Source organism: Juglans regia, chromosome 8, assembly GCF_001411555.2.
Source record: "Juglans regia cultivar Chandler chromosome 8, Walnut 2.0, whole genome shotgun sequence".
In the NCBI taxonomy this organism is placed as follows: Eukaryota; Viridiplantae; Streptophyta; class Magnoliopsida; order Fagales; family Juglandaceae; genus Juglans; species Juglans regia.
Window position 1 is genome coordinate 2,933,458 of NC_049908.1, and position 19,138 is coordinate 2,952,595.

At 36.4% G+C, this 19,138-nt stretch overlaps 3 protein-coding genes across 4 annotated transcripts; all 3 read left to right on the plus strand.

Moving 5' to 3' along the window:
• Positions 1-1,429: 1,429 nt before the first annotated feature.
• Positions 1,430-3,446, plus strand: LOC109008955. 2 transcript variants are annotated; one of them, XM_018989262.2, is made up of 2 exons: positions 1,430-2,120; positions 3,062-3,446. In XM_018989262.2, the coding sequence occupies exons 1-2, from the start codon at positions 1,995-1,997 to the stop codon at positions 3,242-3,244; spliced, it is 309 nt and encodes a 102-aa protein (XP_018844807.1). In that variant the 5' UTR covers positions 1,430-1,994; the 3' UTR covers positions 3,245-3,446. The 2 variants fall into 2 exon arrangements, with proteins under 2 accessions (XP_018844807.1, XP_018844808.1); XM_018989263.2 differs by having other exon boundaries at positions 1,959-2,120; positions 3,098-3,446.
• On the plus strand, positions 1,481-1,963 carry LOC109008952. Its single transcript, XM_018989259.1, has one exon. It carries the CDS (start codon positions 1,481-1,483, stop codon positions 1,961-1,963), a length of 483 nt encoding a protein of 160 aa, XP_018844804.1.
• Positions 3,447-10,710: 7,264 nt separating the features above from the next.
• Positions 10,711-13,034, plus strand: LOC109008956 (ribosomal RNA processing protein 1 homolog). The gene has a single exon (XM_018989265.2). It carries the CDS (start codon positions 11,018-11,020, stop codon positions 12,737-12,739), a length of 1,722 nt encoding a protein of 573 aa, XP_018844810.2. The 5' UTR covers positions 10,711-11,017; the 3' UTR covers positions 12,740-13,034.
• Positions 13,035-19,138: the final 6,104 nt, after the last annotated feature.

Genomic DNA, 19,138 nt, shown 5'->3' on the forward strand with positions numbered 1-19,138 from the left:
TAATGAATTGAGTAGTAGAAGGAGTTATGTGAAGCCTATCTAAATTGAATTGAAAGTATATTTAAATGTTAAAATGAATTTAATATTTTTTATAAGAAATTAAAAAAGGTTGTGGATCTCACGTATAAAGATGTTTTAAGTTGAAAAATGTTGTGTCTCACGTGTAAGAAAGTTTTGAATTGTGATGAGTTTAATAATTTAAAAATTAAATATTTAAATGTTAAATTCAAGTTAAAATTAAACTAAACTCTACTAAGAACCAAACGCAGCCTAAAATTTAAATAATGCAAATAATCGATACTTTGGGCTTCTTAATAATTAGTTTGTAGACGGAACCAGTCCTAAATTTTCAAGGAGTCAGGCCGGGTTTGTTTAACAAACCTTTGAAATCATTTTAGAAAAGTTTTACTTATCATTTTTACACTATATATTATTTTTATTTTATTTTATTTTATTTTTTTCTCTTACCAAAGTTTAAGAAGAATAAAACAAATAAAAATAAAAAATAAAAATAAGTATAGTGTGTGGTATGTTAAATGATGAGTAGAAAAATTATCATTTTATCTCATCTCATTTTAACATTTAAACACAATTTAGAAATAAATATTTTTCAATTCAAATTTTCAAATAAAATTTTTTTTTATCTAATTATTATTTAATCATTACAAATTTTTCAAACTTCTAAACAAAATAGAAAACGAAACACAAATTAACTCTTTCAAATCTTAAAATAGAAATAATATTAAAAAATTAAATTATTTTTTTAATAAAAAAATTATATTCTAACCTTTTTTTAATTTTTTATTTAATTTTTTTTTAAATTTCAAAAAAATTTTAACTCAAATAATTTTATTATTATTCATAAATTATCTCACTATTATATATTTATATATTTTTAATTTTATCTCATTTCATTTAATCTGTATAACCAAAGAAGGTCAAATCTACTCAGCCTCCTCTACGTCTGGTTCGTGGAACTTGGAAGAGAAAATAAACAAGAATAAAAAGAAAAAGAAAAAGAGAGAAATATAGGAAGACAAAGAAGTGTAACGATGGCAAAAAGTATTGGTGGAACTTGGAAGACAAAAGTTAAACAACAAGAATAAAATCTAAATCAAAATCTAAATCTAAATCTAAATGAGAAAGAGATGGAGAGTACATGAAGAAAAAGAAAAGACCATAGTGCGGTTGAATAGTAAACATATATAATTGATTTGAGATGAATTGATTTTAAATGAAAATTAAAAATTAAATAAAATATTATTATTATTTTAATATCTAAAATAATTAAATTATTTATTATATTTTATATAAAAATTTTAAAAAATTATAATAATAAGATCAACTGTTTCTATATCCAGACTAAGTCTTCTCACCGATACTTTTTCCACGCCCACTTATATATAAAAGGGCCGTTGGAATTCTCAATATCCCCATTCATCAGTAATCGAAGAACATTATTAATTCAGATACCTGAAAAATGGCAGCCCCCAGGATACGCTTGAATCTTTTGATAGACAATAAGAGAAAGCGAGTGCTGTTTGCCGAAGCAGGCAAGGACTTTGTTGATTTTCTCTTGGAAACTTTCACCCTGCCGGTCGTAACTGTCACCAAGTTCCTAAAGAATGAAGGCATGCAGTTAGGCAACTGCTTGGAAAGCCTGTACGAGAGCATTGAAAACCTGAACGATACTTGCATTCTGCCAGGCTACAGTAAAGATTTAGTTTTGAAGCCCAAAATAGTAATGTACGGTGGTACAGACTCCATCCTCTTGCCAAAGGTGGAGTCCTATACGTTCAAGAAATTCTACAAGTGTTGGAACAAAATTAATTGCAGCGGCCGTGATTATCGCCTGTCTTCTCAATATGGCGGACGTTGTCAAACATGCAAGTCAAACTCTATGAAGGACGAGGTAAGGTTTGAAGAGCTACTAAGCGAAAACAAGACGATCGAGTACTGGTAATTTGAATTTGTTGAAAGAGGGGGCCACATACATGGTGATGGATGATCTGAAGATGGAACCAATTTCTGCCGACAATTTCATAACTCTGCTTAATGAGTATGATATCGCGGATGGAGGGGCGCTTGAAAAGAAAGTGGTCGTTGTGGGCAAGGACGAGGTACGTATATCATACCAGCTAATTTGATCTTCTTCTTCTATTTTTGGTTATTTGTTATTCATAATACATATGAATATGATTTTCAGCTTTTTGGTCCTATATATATGTGATTTTGCATAAACCATGAAATTAATAGTACTCGTGATCATGATTTATATAAGCAAATTGCATGTACATACAGGCTGTCTCTTAGCAGATATAAACCTAGAGGCATAGGCTAGCTATTGCCCATTCACTACAAAAAAACTGTTTATTTGTGACTAGTTATTTCTTAAGAAATGACTATTTTCTATTAAAATGAATCTGTTTTCATCGTAAATAGTCATTCTCGTAACAAATAATCCGTCACAAATATCTGTTTTTCTTGTAGTGATTAGATTAGAACAAAATTTTCTCTAAAAAAATTTGGAAAAAAAAAAAGAGATGGAAAGAGTACTTGAAGAACAAAGAAACCTTGGAATCCATATGAATTATTATTTGTGATCATATATTAATTATCGCTATTACCTCCTGAAATTGGTAAGGACACAATTATCAATACACAATTAATTCTTGTACGTACAGTCATATAATAAGTTATGACTTTTTATTTTTCATTTTTATAATTGCTTTGATTTTGGTCATGTGTTTGAATTCAAGAAAATGTTATTATACGATGAAGTTGTAAAATAATTATATATTAGTTATGCCCGTACCAAGACTCTAATAACTTTTTTTTTTTTTTTTTAGCATTCCTATTCTTAAGTTTCATATACCACACACCACAATTTTTTTTTAATTATTTTTGGATTTATTCTTCTTAAAACAATTGAATTATTCTACTCATCATTCATATACCACACATTTGATAAAAGAAAAAAAAATTAAAAACAAAAACAAAAATGGTGGTGTGTGAGGTTTATAAATAGAATTTTTTTTTTCTCGATTTTATTTGTCGCCAGTGTCTGAAGTTGCTTAAGGCTGCAATGCAATCCAAGACTATTTTGACAGATGCCTTCTTGTCGAGACCGATTGAAATTAAGGAGTCGATCGAAACATATATTGGAACTTCTGATGAGATGCTGAAGGATGATGAAAGTGTCATGGTCCACGACCGGACTACATTGCCCATGCCACCACTTTAATTTCATTTACAACTTCATTTACTTTGATATTACTTGTTATTTGGATTACAATAGAGTTATTGGGCCTTGAGCTTTAGTTCTATTTTCTTGTATGCTTTTAGTGTGTTAGTATGAGCCTATGTAGGAGTCATCTCCTTTATATACGAGCCAAGGGTTCTAGAGTTCATCATCCACAAACTTAATGAAAATTCTACTTTCCTTCTCTTATCTTCTTCATTTTATTTCTATGAAGGTGCTCTCCTCGAAGTGAGTAATTTTACTATATTTTCTTCCTAAATAACTTGAGGTGTGTTACTGAAGGTGATAAAGGTGGTGGTCAGGATTAAAGGTGTTGTGAATGTATTTCACCGCCAGCGCCTCACGATCACTTGCAACCAAAGAATAAGATGGCTTGGGGGTTCGAGGGAATGCCTCTGATGCCTAAGTCCGTGACCGAATTAACTCTTTAATGCCAATAAATTAGATGTCTTTTACATACCTGTGTTCTTTCCTTATATAGAGCATTTGAATCATTCTGTTATTAAATAATAACAAACTTATCTATTATTCAAATTCGAACTTGGAGATGAGAGAAACTAGGTGAGAGGCATAATCAGACTTGATTTTCATTAACTCTTCAAGCTCTACCTTCGCCCAGTCAAAACTGGTGACCAAGTCATCTCGTTCTTTCGAAGCAAGTTCCTCCCGAGTAACCATTTAATCTTGTTCTTTGATAAAGACCCCCATTTGAGCGACCAAGTTATCCTACACTGGCACAACCACTTCTACCTGGCGTAGGCGAGCAGCCAAGTCATCTTGGTCCTACTCAACTGCCTTTGCCAAGTTTAGGCGAATGTTAAGGTCATCTTGCTCCCTCCCAATCATCGCCATTTCTTGACGATAATGATCTGCGTTCGCTACATAACTCGTCAACTCTTCCTGAAGTGAATCAACTTGGGTGCGGAGAATAGCCAGATCGCCATTAGCCATGAAGGAACGAGCTTCGAGTTGGGCCAACTCACTGGCCATTTGATCTTTCTTGGCATGAGCCGCGCATAAAGCATTGTAAACCTAACCAATGAAGGAATGCATGGACTGATGTTCCTCTTCTAATTGTAATCTATCCTCCACTAAGTCGGCAGCAAGGCGGTCAACCCCCTAAAAAAAATAAAATTAATGATCAAACATATAGAAAGGAAAAATAAACACAAGGAAATTATCGATGCGAAAATATTTCTAAGATGTTGAACAGCGACATTGCAAGCCTCTTCACGGCGAGTATGCGGGGATGGCAAAGAGCTTGAAGGGCAAGAGCTAGAAGAACCTCTCGGATTGAAAGTTTGGAAAGAGACATTAGCAAAAATCCCTCGAGGAGAAGCTCCTCCAGTCAGTCTGGGAGGAACAAAAGAAGGAATGCTGACAGGTATATCAACATGTGGACCCAAGCACATTTCAACATCATCCCCGTGAGGAGGTGCCCGATTAATTCGAAGGTCCTCCTCTGGAGCAATCAAGAATGGTTCACCGTCTCCTCTAGGAGAAATGCTAAATGGTAGAGAGAGAATCAAAATCCTACTCTCACTAGCAAGAGAAACCGTTGGAAACACAAAAGGCAAGTCAGGAGTAATTCCGCTAGAAATTATGGAAGTAAGGGGCGAACCAGAGACCAGGCACTGTTGCTATCTCTTCAACATGTTTCACCTGAGGAGATCCCGTGGGAACATTAAAGGATTGAGTAATGGTAGGCGTGGATAAAGGCACTGTAAGCATAGGAACATCGAAGGATTGGAAGTCCCTAGGTCTAGATGAAGGCACTATAAGCAAGTCGGGATTTAAAAGGACAACATCATCATCCTCTTCCCCCAAATGGATGTTGTCGCCTTCCTGATGCAAATCACTAGCTAGTGTAATCAAGGACTGAGCAGCAGCTTTCGCTGCAATCACAACTTCAAGGTCTTCCTCGGCCAAAGCCATCACATCATCCAGGGAAAGAGTTGGTGGAGCCAGGAAGGTGGTCAGTTTGCTCGGTTGCTCCCGAGGAACAGCCAACTTAATACTTCCACTCGACGGGGGAGGAGGCAAGGAATCGCACCTCAACGAAATTGACTCATATGAACGAGGTGAAATTCGAGCCTTCTTAAGTTTTCTATTCTTGTGCCCACCAGCACCAAGACGAGTTTTCCTTTTCAAACCACCTGCAGGCGAGGGGGCACCTAAAAACTCATGACCCGGTATGTGGGTCCGACTAGGAACCATCAGAAACCTCTCAATATTATTAGAGGTTAAAAGTACATAAAAAAAATATGACGTGGAATAAGCCTGGACCCAAGCCTTTACTAACTATACATTGGCCTCTTCTCGAGGGGAAAGAAGATCCTCAAAATCATCCTCATCAGGAACAGGGGACCAACAAGCCCTAAGGGGAAATTTCTGACTAGAAGCTTCATCCGCAAGAAATTTCCAACCCGAACCAGAAAGGAAGAAAAGTTTATTTCCCCAATCTTTTGCATGAGAATACTTGTGCTCTAATTCAACCAATTTACTACGGGATCTAAAGCTACAAAGATTCCCCTCCAAAACGTCTGAACCCATGTAGCGACAAGAACTCACCGGCTATTAAGTCGGGATACTCATTGCCCAAGACCCTTCGCCACAAAGCACAGCAGGCCATCAAGATTCTCCAGGCATTGGGCACCAATTGGGCTGGAGTAGGCCCTAGGACATCTAACACATCGCGGACTAGCCGAACAAAAGGCAATTGAAGCCCCATAGTAAACATTGTGAGATAAAAGACAATAGAAACATCCATACCTTTTACATCAACAGCCCTTTGGTTTGGAGTAGATACCCTCAAATGAATGGAATCAGGGATGTTGAAGTTGTTTCGGGCGTTCTCGAGTTCGCGAGAAGAGACATTCGAGGACCATCAATGGCCCACAAATATGGACGCCAGAGAAGCAATAACGACTTGAGGAGAGGAGTCACAGAGTGGTGAAGGACCGCGAGTAGAAGCCGTGACTTTGCCTTTGGAAGAGAAGCCGTGGCTTTGCCTTTGGAAGAAGATGCCATGAATGGAGGCAAGAAATCACAAGAAGACGCCATGACGGAAGACAAGAACCCAGGAGGTTAGCAAGAAATGCGAAAAAGAAAAAAAACTCAAGAGAAGAGGGAAAAACAAGGCCCCAATAGCCTTAAATAGAGTTGATGGTTGAGGTACAAAAGGTGCGAATGCGAAACGACGCACTAGCAGGTACCTCGAAAAATGAAACAACGCACGTATGGGTTTAAGTCCCATCACGCCACGCATGATGAGATTTCATGGGGTAGTTGGAGAGGATATTCCAACCGATTAAACCCACATGGGCCTGGGCCATTATTCAAGCTCGTAGCCAACCTCACTACCTAAAGCCCATCTCGGTATAAAGAGGATCCGGCCCATTGCCAATATCGACTGGATAACTATCTGATGGTGGCATGAGATCGAAACAGTTATTATTCAAATTTACTAAGAGATGAATCTCTCATCTCCAAGTTCGAATTTGAATATTAGATACGTCTGTTATTATTTAATAACAGAATGGTTCAAAGGTCAGCCTGACCTAAATTAACCAACCCCAAACACAAAACGGGTAAATAGGAGTGAAACAAAAAACCCCCGAACAAGACCAGACTGAATCGAATCGGTGAGTTTGGTTTGATAACGGGTTCAGTCCAGTCCAATATTGATTCTATTTAAACTGGTCAAAATCGATATAGTTCTAATTTTCCTTTTTTTAATACCGGACCGGATCAGTTTATATATATTTTTTTTAATTTTTTATTCTGTATTAAATATTTTTTTTATATTATATATCATTTATATATATAATTATATGTAAAATAATTTTGTATTATATGATAAATTACTAATGAATATAATTTTAAATTTTAAAACCCTATATAGATAACTATATATTATTACTATAGTCTATCATATTAGTAGTTATACTAATACTATATCACAATAAATTATAATATACTAAAATATTATATCACTATATTATATATTATAATATATCACTATAGTCTATATTATAATTATAATATATACAATATATTATCACTTATATATTTTTATATACTATAATATATATTATATTATATATTATATAATATACTAGACAAATTGGACCGGAATCAATAAAATCAAAATTACTAATTTAAGAGTGTAACATGTCAGTATCGATTCTTTAAATTTTAATATTGATATATATCGATTCGATTATAAAATATATTCAAATTCAAATTGAACCGATCAATTACATCCCTTCCACTTCCGGTTTGTTTGTTTGTTTTTTTTTTTTTTTTTGAGAAATACTTGGATCTCGAAAATGGATTCCGAACATGTATTAAATGAAAAAATAAAATATACTATTCGGAACATCTTTCGGGACAATTTTTCAGTGGCAGTAGTGCCACTCATTTACCTTATGTTCATTTTAATTTCTGCAATTATTTTTTTTTAAGTATTATTGAAAGAGTAGTATTATGTATACTTATAATCTTACTTATAAGATTTATTTTATTAATTATTTTTAAAATTTAAATTTTGAATTTTAGATTTCATGATTTTTAGTTTATTAATAACTAATATATGAAGAAATAAGTTTTTTATAATTTTTTATGTATATTTAGCATTTTTCAAAATAATAATGATCTCATTTCAATAATCATATTTCATTCTTATATTAGAGTAATAATATCCGTAAAACCTTTTATATAACTATATTTTAAATTAAAAATATTTTTATAAATTATTTTATAAAAATGCATTTAATTTAAAATATAATTTTGTAAATAATTGTAAGAGGATAATGCTACTATATCTCCTAATTTATATTATTCATTTTGTCGCTTGACATGTTATCGCAATGTGGTGCCACGTGATTTATTAAAAAAAATTTAAAAATATGTATTCAAAATAAAATGACCCCCAAAAATACAAAAACATGAAGACTAAAATCCTATATTCACTTTACCCTTTTATAGTTGTATTTGTATTTTTTTTTTTAATAAGTCATGTGACACCACATTGTGATGCCATATTAAATTTTATTTTTTTAATTTTAATTTTGATATAATGTATATTATAGATTTTTATTCTATTTTATTGTGATGCCACATTTCGGTTGATATAATGTAATTATATCACATTAGTGATGTGGTTAATACAATAATTTCCTCAGATTAATGTGACTAAAAATAAACATGTAGATTAATCAGAAGTTGTCATGGGACGTGATATTCAAAATTAAAAAAGTCCAAGAATTAAAAATACCATACTTTTTTATGGGTTCATGAGTGCACTTCAAGTTTACTAACATTCCATATAATAAAGATAAGAGTAGGTGGCATATGAGATCCCACATTACTTGAAAATGAGAAGTTATTATCCTTTATTAGGTTTCAATAAGACTTTAATTATATCATTGACTTGTCCTTTTAGAGTATAGGCCATATGATTTGGACCTTCTATTAGAGCGTTACAAATAGTATCATAGTATAAATCCCAACGAAAAATATGGGAGTTGAGCCGTACCATCTACGATGGATTGACCCGATGAGGACGTCGGGATTTTAAGGAGGAAGATTGTGACATCCCATATGATAAGGATAAGAGTAGTTGGTGTATAAGATCTCATATTACTTGGGAATGAAAAATTATTACTCTTTAGAGCATTAGCATTGGTCTATGCATATGCATATGCAAAGTTATATTTGCACAATATGGCCATAAAATCCTCCATATTGGCTTATGCATATCCAAATATTTAGCTACCAATGAATAGTACTTATCCAAATTTGGATAATCATTATTCACGCTACAAATCATATTTTAATAATTATTTCTCTCTCCTCCCACTCTCTCTCACACAATCCTTTTATTTTCTCCCTCCTTCAACAACAAAACAAACATTCACTTGCACATTCATTTTATTATTATAATATATTATATATATATTTTTCATTTTATTATATTTTTAATATATTATTATTAAAAAATTATATTTTTTATTATTACATTTGTATCATTAATGTCAAATGTATGTAGTGGATATTAATTGTAAAATATATAAAAAAAATTGATTTTAGTAAAAAAGTAATAATAATAAAATAATAATATTTTATTATTATTTTGTTTCAAATATGCATAAACCAATGTGAGAATTTTGCTTGAATGGTAAAGTGGATATGCAAAAGAGGTCATTTTGCATATGCATATGCATAAAACAATGCTAATGCTCTTATAAGGTTCAAATGGGGCTCCAATTGTATCATTGACTAATTCTTTTAAAGTATAAACCATGTGGTTTGGACATTCCATTAAGGCGTTACAAATGGTATTAGAGTCTATCCTAACCAGAAATATGAGACTTGAACCGTGCCACTTACGATGGATTGGTCTAACGAGAACGTCGAGACTTTAAGGGAGGAAATTGTGACATCCCATATGATAAAGATAAAGATATGTAATGTATGAGATCTCACATTACTTGAAAATGAGAAGTTTTTGTTCTCTATAAGGTTCTAATAGAACTCTAATTATATTATTGACTAGTCCTTTTAAAATATAAATAATGTGGTTTGAACTTTCCATTGAAGTGTTATATTATACCATTAAGAAGTTATTGAAAATTTGTTAGAATGATTTTTATTTTTTTTGTATAGAATGGTAATATGGTAATTAAATTTTTCTTAGAAAATAAAAAATAATAATAAAAAAAGACAGGTATGAAAACTTGATTTTACCAAAATATATTCAGGCCAGGTGTTATCTCACCGACTTATAAATAGAATTTTACTCAAAGTTAACGGAAGAGAAATTTTAAGTCGGCGTGAATAGTATACATATTAAAGTACTTATATGGTATAATTTTATTTGGAAGAAAAATTTTGCAATTTAAATATTATAAATTAAATATTACATTTTAAATAATGTGACTGGTATGCTCTACACATCAACTTAAAAATAAAATAACTCTAACTTTTATAATATTAGAGGCTGATAGGCATATACCATACTCAAAAGTCACTCAGACCCTCACATGAAAAAGAAAAAAAAAAGAAAGTCACTTAGGACATGTTTGTGGAAGTGTGATAATATTAGAATCATGTGAATAATAATAAAATAATTTATAAATAATAATAAAAATGTTTGTGTTAAAATGTTTTATTTAATTTTGAAAAAGAGTGAAGAAAAATTTGAATAAAAATAACATAAAATTGAAATATTATTATAATATAATTTTTATTTTGAAATTTGAAAAATAGTATTATTTTTTGTGTTTTATTTAAAAATTTAGAATAATTAGAATAATTAAATTAAAAAATTAAAAAATTAAAAAATTAAAAAATATATTTTAAGTGATATTTAAAAATAAAATTATAAAAAAATTTAAAATAAAATAAGATTTGCTCTACTTTCGAGTTTCCAAACAAACCCACCGATGAAACCCGGAATTATTCAGGTAGATTGTTACCAGGCCCGAGCACAAAGGCCTTCTCAGTCGGTTCGCAGAATTAGAATATCCGGTGCATTGCAAGGCCAAACAGTCCCTAGGTTTTGCACCCCACCGTCGGGCAAAGATCAAGGTCCCATTCGCAGCTGCTGCTAGCGTGCTACTGCTGCATCATCCGAATCATTCGGAACTTATTTGTGTCTTGAAATTGTAGAATTGTGCAATCTTTGTTCCTCAAAGCTAATCCCCCAAAATTTGTAGTTTTAGGGCTTATTAAATCTGTTGCCTGAGATCAATGGGCGACGGAGCGCAAGTTGAAGAAGGCATCTTGCTGATAAAGCAGCTTGGCGCGTGCAACCAGAGCACTCGAAACAAAGCCCTCTGCATCCTCGTCAAGACTTGGCTTCCATCCCAACGCGATCTTCCTGAGGACGACATGAGGAAGCTCTGGAAGGCCCTCTTCTACTGCGTCTGGCACGCCGACAAGCTCCCGGTCCAGTCCCTCCTCATCGACGGCCTCTCCTCTCTCCTCCTCCGCCTCCATCTCCCTCTCTCTCTCCACTACTTCTCCGTCTTCCTCCTCACCATGCGCCGCGAGTGGCCCGGCATCGACGCCCTCAGGTTAGACAAGTTCTACCTCTTGATTCGAAGGTTTTTGCACCATTCTTTCGTTTTTTTGAAAAATAATTCGTGGGACTTGGAGCTTTCGAGGCGCTTGATGGGTGTGTTGGTGGAGACGACTTTCTTTTCTGACGACAAGTTTCGGGGCATTGGCGTTAATTACCATATTGCCTCCGTTTTTCTTGAAGAACTCAGGCTGTTCCTTCCGGTTCGCTCCGCAATAGTAGAGGTTCTCTTGGAACCGTTCGTTTCTGTGATGGGGAAGTTGCCTGATAAAGTGTTGCTAGGGAAGATTAGGTCTAGTATGTTTGACGAGTTGTTAAAAATGGGGAGAAAGTTATTGGAGATCAAGAAAGTGGGGGATGAGGTTGATTCGGGTGACCAAGCCGTGGTGGTTGGGACAATTGCATTGACCATGGGGTTTTCGAGCAAGTTTTATGAATTGGGTTCTTCGATTCAGTGCTGTCAGGGGAATCGGAAGGTGTTGTTTGGTTTGTACGACGAGTTTTCCAAGTTGGAGAAGGATTTGGCGTCTTCTGGGATTGAGGTTTCGATTCCTGATGCTGTTGAAGATGATGAAGAAGAAGCACCAAGTTTGGTTCCTATTAGCACTGAGATGGAAGTGGTTGGTTCTAAACCTACCGAGGTTGCTGCGGATGCTGTGAATGTGTCTTCTGATGATAAACCTCTGAAGAAGTGCAGGAAAAAGAAGAAAGACTCCGGTGGCAGTGGCACTGGCAAAAAGTCTAAGAAGACGGAGTCGTTGAAGAAGAATGAGATTGCTGATATGGTTTTAGAGAACAGTCATGCGGAGAAAGAGAACAACGATGTAGCCATTGCAAATGGGGAGAATTCAAATGATGAATATGCTAGTGATGGGAGTTTCGTAACATTAAATGAATCTGTGATTTCCAACCTCCAGATTCAGTTTGAAAACGTTGCTGCTGAAGTAGGTTTGGATATTGACGTTCCAAGTGCCTGCGAGTTGCCCAAAATTAAAGTTAATGGTACTGTATCCAAGAAGAGAAAGAGATTAAAGAGCATGGATACACAGAAATCCCAAAATCCCGAGCTAAATAATGGAGATGCTGAATTTGGCACAGGTGCTAAGAGTGAGGGAAAGAGTGTAAAGAAGGTAAGGTTTTCCATGAAGAATAATTTGGTCTGGAAACCACAGTGTCCCTTACCTGCACAAAGTCTAAGATTGCCTCCCTCTGTTACGCCTAGAGGAAGTGCACTTAAGAAAGGGGTACCTCCAGGTCCTATCAGGGAGATCCCTCCTGCGACTAAAAAGGTGAAACAGAGAGCTGTTTCTGCAAAGAAAGCCCGTAAGGCCATAAAAACCATTTCTCCGACCGTCAAACGCCTGAAGAAAAAGAAATCTCGTTCTACCTAGTAGATAAATTGTGTGCTTGGAGCCAAAAGATGGAAATACGAAAGAAAAAGGTAGCTTTCACGTATTATTGGAAAAATTTCTCTCATTTTTGGTTATCATGCTCTTATGCTTGAAGATTCCCCCATCTCGTGCTCTTCCTTTGTTGCTTGGTTTCTGTTGTCTTCAGAACGCTTAAGTTTATTTTGATTTTGATATTGTTTTGTTCGTTGAGCAGAAATCCAATGTTACATTGACTTGATGCGCATGCCTTCAGGTTCATATTTAACATATTCATTGATATTGAGAATTATCTTGACGTGCACTGTCGCCTGTAAATCATTACATGGTTTTTTTCCTATCATCTCTCAACTTTTTATGTCATTTCTAATAGATGATTTTCAAATTGTTATGGACAACCCAATTCTGAGTTAAGAGATCCCAATTGTTTTAAAGGATAGTGTTTTTTGCAGTCATAACTTGCCTCCTTTATTAAAAATGTTCTTTATTATTAAGAAAGTGATACTTTGGACATCTTATTCCAATGCCTCATCGAAAACCTTTTGCCCTATCTCAGGAAAAAGTAAATCTTTATCAATTTCTGCGTTCATTTTAAAGCCGCTACCATTATATTTTGCTCTGTGTTCTATTGGTTTGAAGTGTTTTGATCATGACATTTTTGCTATCCTTGATCTGAGTATATATTACTTAGGAAAATGCTGTGGAGTTTTTAGAATAGAATTTTCATGTAAGCAGCAAGTGGTGTAGAGTAGAGGCTTGAGAATATAACTCGTTAACCAAGTCAAGCGAGACATCTGATTTTTATTAAAATTATAGAAGTTCTGTGATACGGCGGCGTGGAGATAAGCTTTCGGGACTTAAGTGAAGTGTGTTACGAGAGAACCCTAAGTCTAAGTGTTGTCATGAAATCAAAGGAGGCTGTCTGAAGCATGGGCCGGGCGGTTTAAGGGCTGGACTATCAAGTGAAGGGGGCACCTGGATCGTGGGCTATCTAGAAGCCCAACATCTATGTTTGTTATGTTGAGTTTAATTTGGTTTTTGTATGGGCCATGAGCCCATTTAAGGAAGGGACTTCTTAGTAATTCAATAATATTAGTATATTAACCTGTACGGGGTAGTGGGAAAGGGCATCAGAGAATATTAGTCTGTTACACTTGTTGGAGGTGCTTTCCCTCGAAGAAAGCGTGTCATTATCTGTTTTCCATTCCATTTCCACTAAAGAAAATATACAGTTATCCGTATTCATCTTTAACTATCTCATCCCATTAATTCTACACTATTACAAGTGGTATCTTAGAGCCCAACATCCTGCAATGGTTGAGGGAACCCGTTTGAAAGACCTCCAAGAAGGACTCACTTCATTCAAACAAACCACTGAAGCTCACATTCAGCATACAGAGTCACAGTTTAGCGCCATTGGGGGTGAGCTGAGTGCTATGAGGCGGCAGATGGAGGCCTTATTGCAGCAGTTTTATGAAATGTCGTCAATCCTGCACAAAAAAAAAAAGAACACCAATTCAAAACACACAAATCAAGTAGAGGACCAACAACTTTTCATACCTCATGGTGGTGAGCTACAACCAAGATCGGTGAGACTGGATTTTCCAGTATTTGGTGGAGAGGATCCACACGGCTGGCTTTACAAGGTAAACCAGTTTTTTACCTTTCATAACACATTACCACAACACCGTTTGAGACTGGTCTCATTTCATGTGGCTGGAAGAGCACTAGTTTGGTTTCGGGATATGGATGAATCTGGCTTGTTGTGTGGTTGGGAGGAGTTTGTGAAAGCATTATTAATCAGATTTGGTCCTAGTAGTTATGATGATCCTAGGGAGCAACTTACTAGGCTAAGGCAGGTTGGCTCTGTTGAGGAGTATAAAACAGCCTTTGAAACACTCTCTAACCGCTTGAGAGGCTTATCTGAGCCATACAAACTGAGTTGTTTTTTCAGTGGTCTTAGAGATGACATTAGGTTGACAGTTCGAATATTTAATCCCTACAACTTAATTCAAGCCTTCGGCTTAGCCAAAATACAGGAAGAAAAATCCTCATTCCACAAAAAGACCCAACCAAGACCTTCCTTCTATCCACACACAGAACCAGCAGTAACCATATACCAAACACATCCAAACAATTCAACCATATCATCCAATAACACCTACCAAAAAGCTATTGTACCTGTCCAGAAAATTAGCCAAAACCAGATGAAAACACGAAGAGAAAAGGGATTATGTTACCATTGTGACTCCAAGTGGCACCCGGGACATCGATGTACCAGTCCTAAGTTTGTATTTAATTGAGAAAGTGGAGGATGAGGTAGAACAACCTCAAGAAGGGAAGGACAATACCGCTGGTCAGGGTGTTGAGGAACCTCTTTTCTTTGTGGAAGGTACCCCTGAAATTTCTCTACATGCCATCACGGGTTCTAGGAATCCAAAGACCTTGCGTGTCAAAGGGAAAATTGGTAGCCAATGGGTTGTTATCCTCATTGATTCAGGAAGCACTCATAATTTTGTAGATCCAGCAGTACTTTCAAGGGTTCACATACCCTTAATGCCAGAAGAAAAAATTAGAGTTAAAGTGGCAAATGGTGAGTTGGTCGATAGTGAAGGCAAGGTGACAAGCGTGGATGTTTGCATCCAAGGGACCAGTTTTTTGGTGGACATGTATGTGTTAGTTTTGGCAGGGTGTGATATGGTCCTTGGGGTTCAGTGGTTGCAAGCATTAGGACCAATATTGTGGAATTTTAAAGACCTAACGATGCAATTTACTTCCAAACAAGCTACTGTGCAGCTGCAGGGTCTTAATAGCAACACTTGGATTGAAGAAGGGTCCATTCATGAATGCAGCAAGTTGGAGAATAAAGGAATACTCTTACAATTCATCGAAAATACAACCAAACACCAACACAACCAGATTCCAGAATCTGTCCAGAAACTTCTCACCTATTATTCTGACATTTTTGCCAATCCAAAAGGCTTACCCCCAACCCGTTCCCATGACCATGCAATTACTTTACAAACTGGAGCCAACCCTATTTCAGTCCGACCATATCGCTACCCTTACTTCCAAAAAGATGAAATCGAAAAAATTGTCCGGGAGTTGCTGGATTCTGGGGTTATTAGACCCAGTCAAAGTCCTTATTCATCACCTGTTCTGTTGGTGAGAAAGGCAGATGGAACATGGCGTTTATGTGTCGATTATAGAGCACTAAACAGTGCAACTATCAAGGATAGATATCCTATACCTATAGTGGAAGAGTTGCTGGATGAACTACATGGGGCTAAGGTGTTTTCGAAGTTGGACTTGAGATCGGGCTACCACCAAATAAGGGTGAAACCCGAGGACATCCCAAAGACTGCATTCCGGACTCATGAAGGGCACTACGAGTTTCTAGTTATACCGTTTGGCCTAACTAACGCACCCTCAACTTTCCAAAGCTTGATGAACCAGGTTTTTATAAACCGTATCTTAGAAAATTCATTTTAGTTTTTTTTGATGATATTTTAGTTTATAGTCAAGATGCAGCTTCTCATGTGAACCATTTAAAAATCACATTCACCACTTTGAGGCAGCACCAATTATTTGCTAAACTGAGCAAGTGTAGCTTTGGGTGCGAAGAGGTGTCATACTTGGGCCACCTCATCTCAGGAAAAGGAGTTCGGGCTGATCCTGAGAAGCTGCGAGCAATGTTAGACTAGCCTATTCCACGGTCAGTGAAGGATTTGAGAGGCTTTTTGGGCCTCACGGGATACTATCGAAGGTTCATAAAGGGATATGGAGCTGTTGCAGGGGCATTGACAGAATTATTAAAAAAAGAAGGGTTTAAGTGGACAGATAAAGCCCAAGCTGCCTTTGACAGTTTGAAAGAAGCCGTGACACAGCCCCTGTCTTAGCACTACCTGATTTTCAATCACCATTTATTATTGAATGTGATGCCTCGGGTGAGGCCATTAGTGCAGTTCTAATGCAAGCTGGAAGGCCATTAGTCTTTTTCAGCAAGGCCTTGAAGGGTAGGGCTATAGGGATGTCTACTTATGAAAAGGAACTGTTAGCACTTGTCTCAGCGGTGCAAAAGTGGCGTCCATATTTGTTGGGCCAGGCCTTTGTAGTCAAAACTGACCATCAAAGCCTTAAATTCCTAACAAAGGATAGGAACCACTATGCAGCAGAAGTGGATTTCTAAATTGTTGGGATACGATTTTGTGGTGGAGTTTAAAAGGGGTAGGGAGAACATTGTAGCTGATGCCTTATCTAGGCAGAGACAAGAGATTAACAGCAACCTTATCTGTAATATCTCTACCGAGTTGGGATTGGGTTAATGACATTAAGGCCTTGTATGATGAGGACCCAGCAGTACAAGAGTTATGGAAAAAAACATCAAAATGGTGAGCTGAATAGCCTCTATACAGAAAGAAATGGATTACTTCTCTACAAGGGCAGGATATATATACCAGCTAACCAATGTCTCATTAAGAAGATATTGGAGTTAATTCACTGTAGCCCTACGGGTGGGCATATGGGTTTTGACAAGACATTACACAGGCTCAAAAGAGATTTCTATTAGCCTGGTCAAAAGGCTCATGTTAAGGTTTTTTTAAGAGAGTGTGACATATGTCAAGTGATGAAGGTTGATAACTCTTTGCCCAGTGGTCTTTTACAGCCCCTGCCTATCCCCTCAAAACCTTGGACAGATATCACAATGGATTTTGTCGAAGGGCTGCCCAGTTCTGAAAAATTTAATGCTCTATGGGTTGTTGTTGACAGATTTACCAAGTATAGTCATTTTGTACCTCTTTGTCATCCCTACACGGCTAAGGTGGTGGCACAACTTTTTATGAAACATATATTTAAACTGCATAGAATGCCAGCTTCTATCGTGTCTGACCGAGACCCAACTTTTACCAGTAAGTTCTGGAAGGAATTATTTTTATTACAAGGGGTCCAACTGGCTTTTAGTATGGCTTACCATCCACAAACAGATGGACAGACAGAAGTAGTTAATAAGTGGGTGGAAAATTATTTGAGATGTTATGTGAGCAACAGGCCAAGGGATTGGGCTCAGTGGATCGAATTGGCAGAGTGGTGTTATAATTCAAGCATGCATGCATCTACAAAAATAACGCCATTCAAAGCATTATATGGGTACAGTCCACCCAAACTATTCAGTTACGTGCCAGGCACAACACGGTTGGATGAAGTAGAAATTACCCTAAGGAACCGTGAGCAACTATGGGGTTTGTTGAAGCAAAACATCATCAAAGCCCAGGAAAGGATGAAAAAATATGCCAACAGCAAGAGAAATGAAAGAAGTTACCAGATCGGGGAATGAGTCTTCCTCAAGCTACAACCTTACCGACAGTCGTCGATCAATCGTCGCCAAAGTCTCAAGCTTTCACCTCGGTACTATGGGCCCTATCAGATAGAGCAGAGGATCGGTGAAGTAGCTTATCGCCTATAGCTTCCATCTACGGCACAGATCCACAACGTTTTTCACGTTTCACAGCTCAAGCCGAAACTCAGCCATGGAGTCTTGCCTCTTACAACGTTGCCTCTTGTAGATAACAGTGGAGTCATTAAACCCGAACCTGAGGAAGTACTGCAAAGAAGATTGAAGAAAATTAAAAACAAACCGTGGGTCGAAGTCTTAGTCCAATGGCAAGGACAGAAGGTAGAAGAGGCTTCATGGGAGCTACATCACCGATTGTGCGAAGATTTTCCTCTCCTTGTGGGCGAGGTTTTCTGAAGTGGAAGGGAGTTGTGATACGGCGGCGTGGAGATAAGCTTTCGGGACTCAAGTGAAGTGTGTTACGAGAGAACCCTAAGTCTAAGTGTTGTCGTGAAATCAAAGGAGGTTGTCTGAAGCATGGGTCGGGCGGTTTAAGGGCTGGACTATCAAGTGAAGGGGGCACCTGGATTGTGGGCTATCTAGAAGCCCAACATCTATGTTTGTTATGTTGAGTTTAATTTGGTTTTTGTAAGGGCCATGAGCCCATTTAAGGAAGGGACTTCTTAGTAATTCAATAATATTAGTATATTAACTTGTAGGGGGTAGTGGGAAAGGGCATAAGAGAATATTAGTCTGTTACACTTGCTAGAGGTGCTTTCCCTCGAAGAAAACGTGTCATTATCTGTTTTCCATTCCATTTCCTCTAAAGAAAATATACAGTTTTCCGTATTCATCTTTAACTATCTCATCCCATTAATTCTAGACTATTACAAGTTCACCCTCACTGAATTAAATCTAAAAAAAACAAAAAAACAAAAAAACAATTTTAATGAAAGGTGAAAATCTAGACTCTAGAGATCCTTTTCAGATGGGTTATAGTTCATACGGAGGTTATTCAAATTTCAGTATCTTTTTCTTTTGTGGAATTAGAAACGAGGTCATTTATAAAA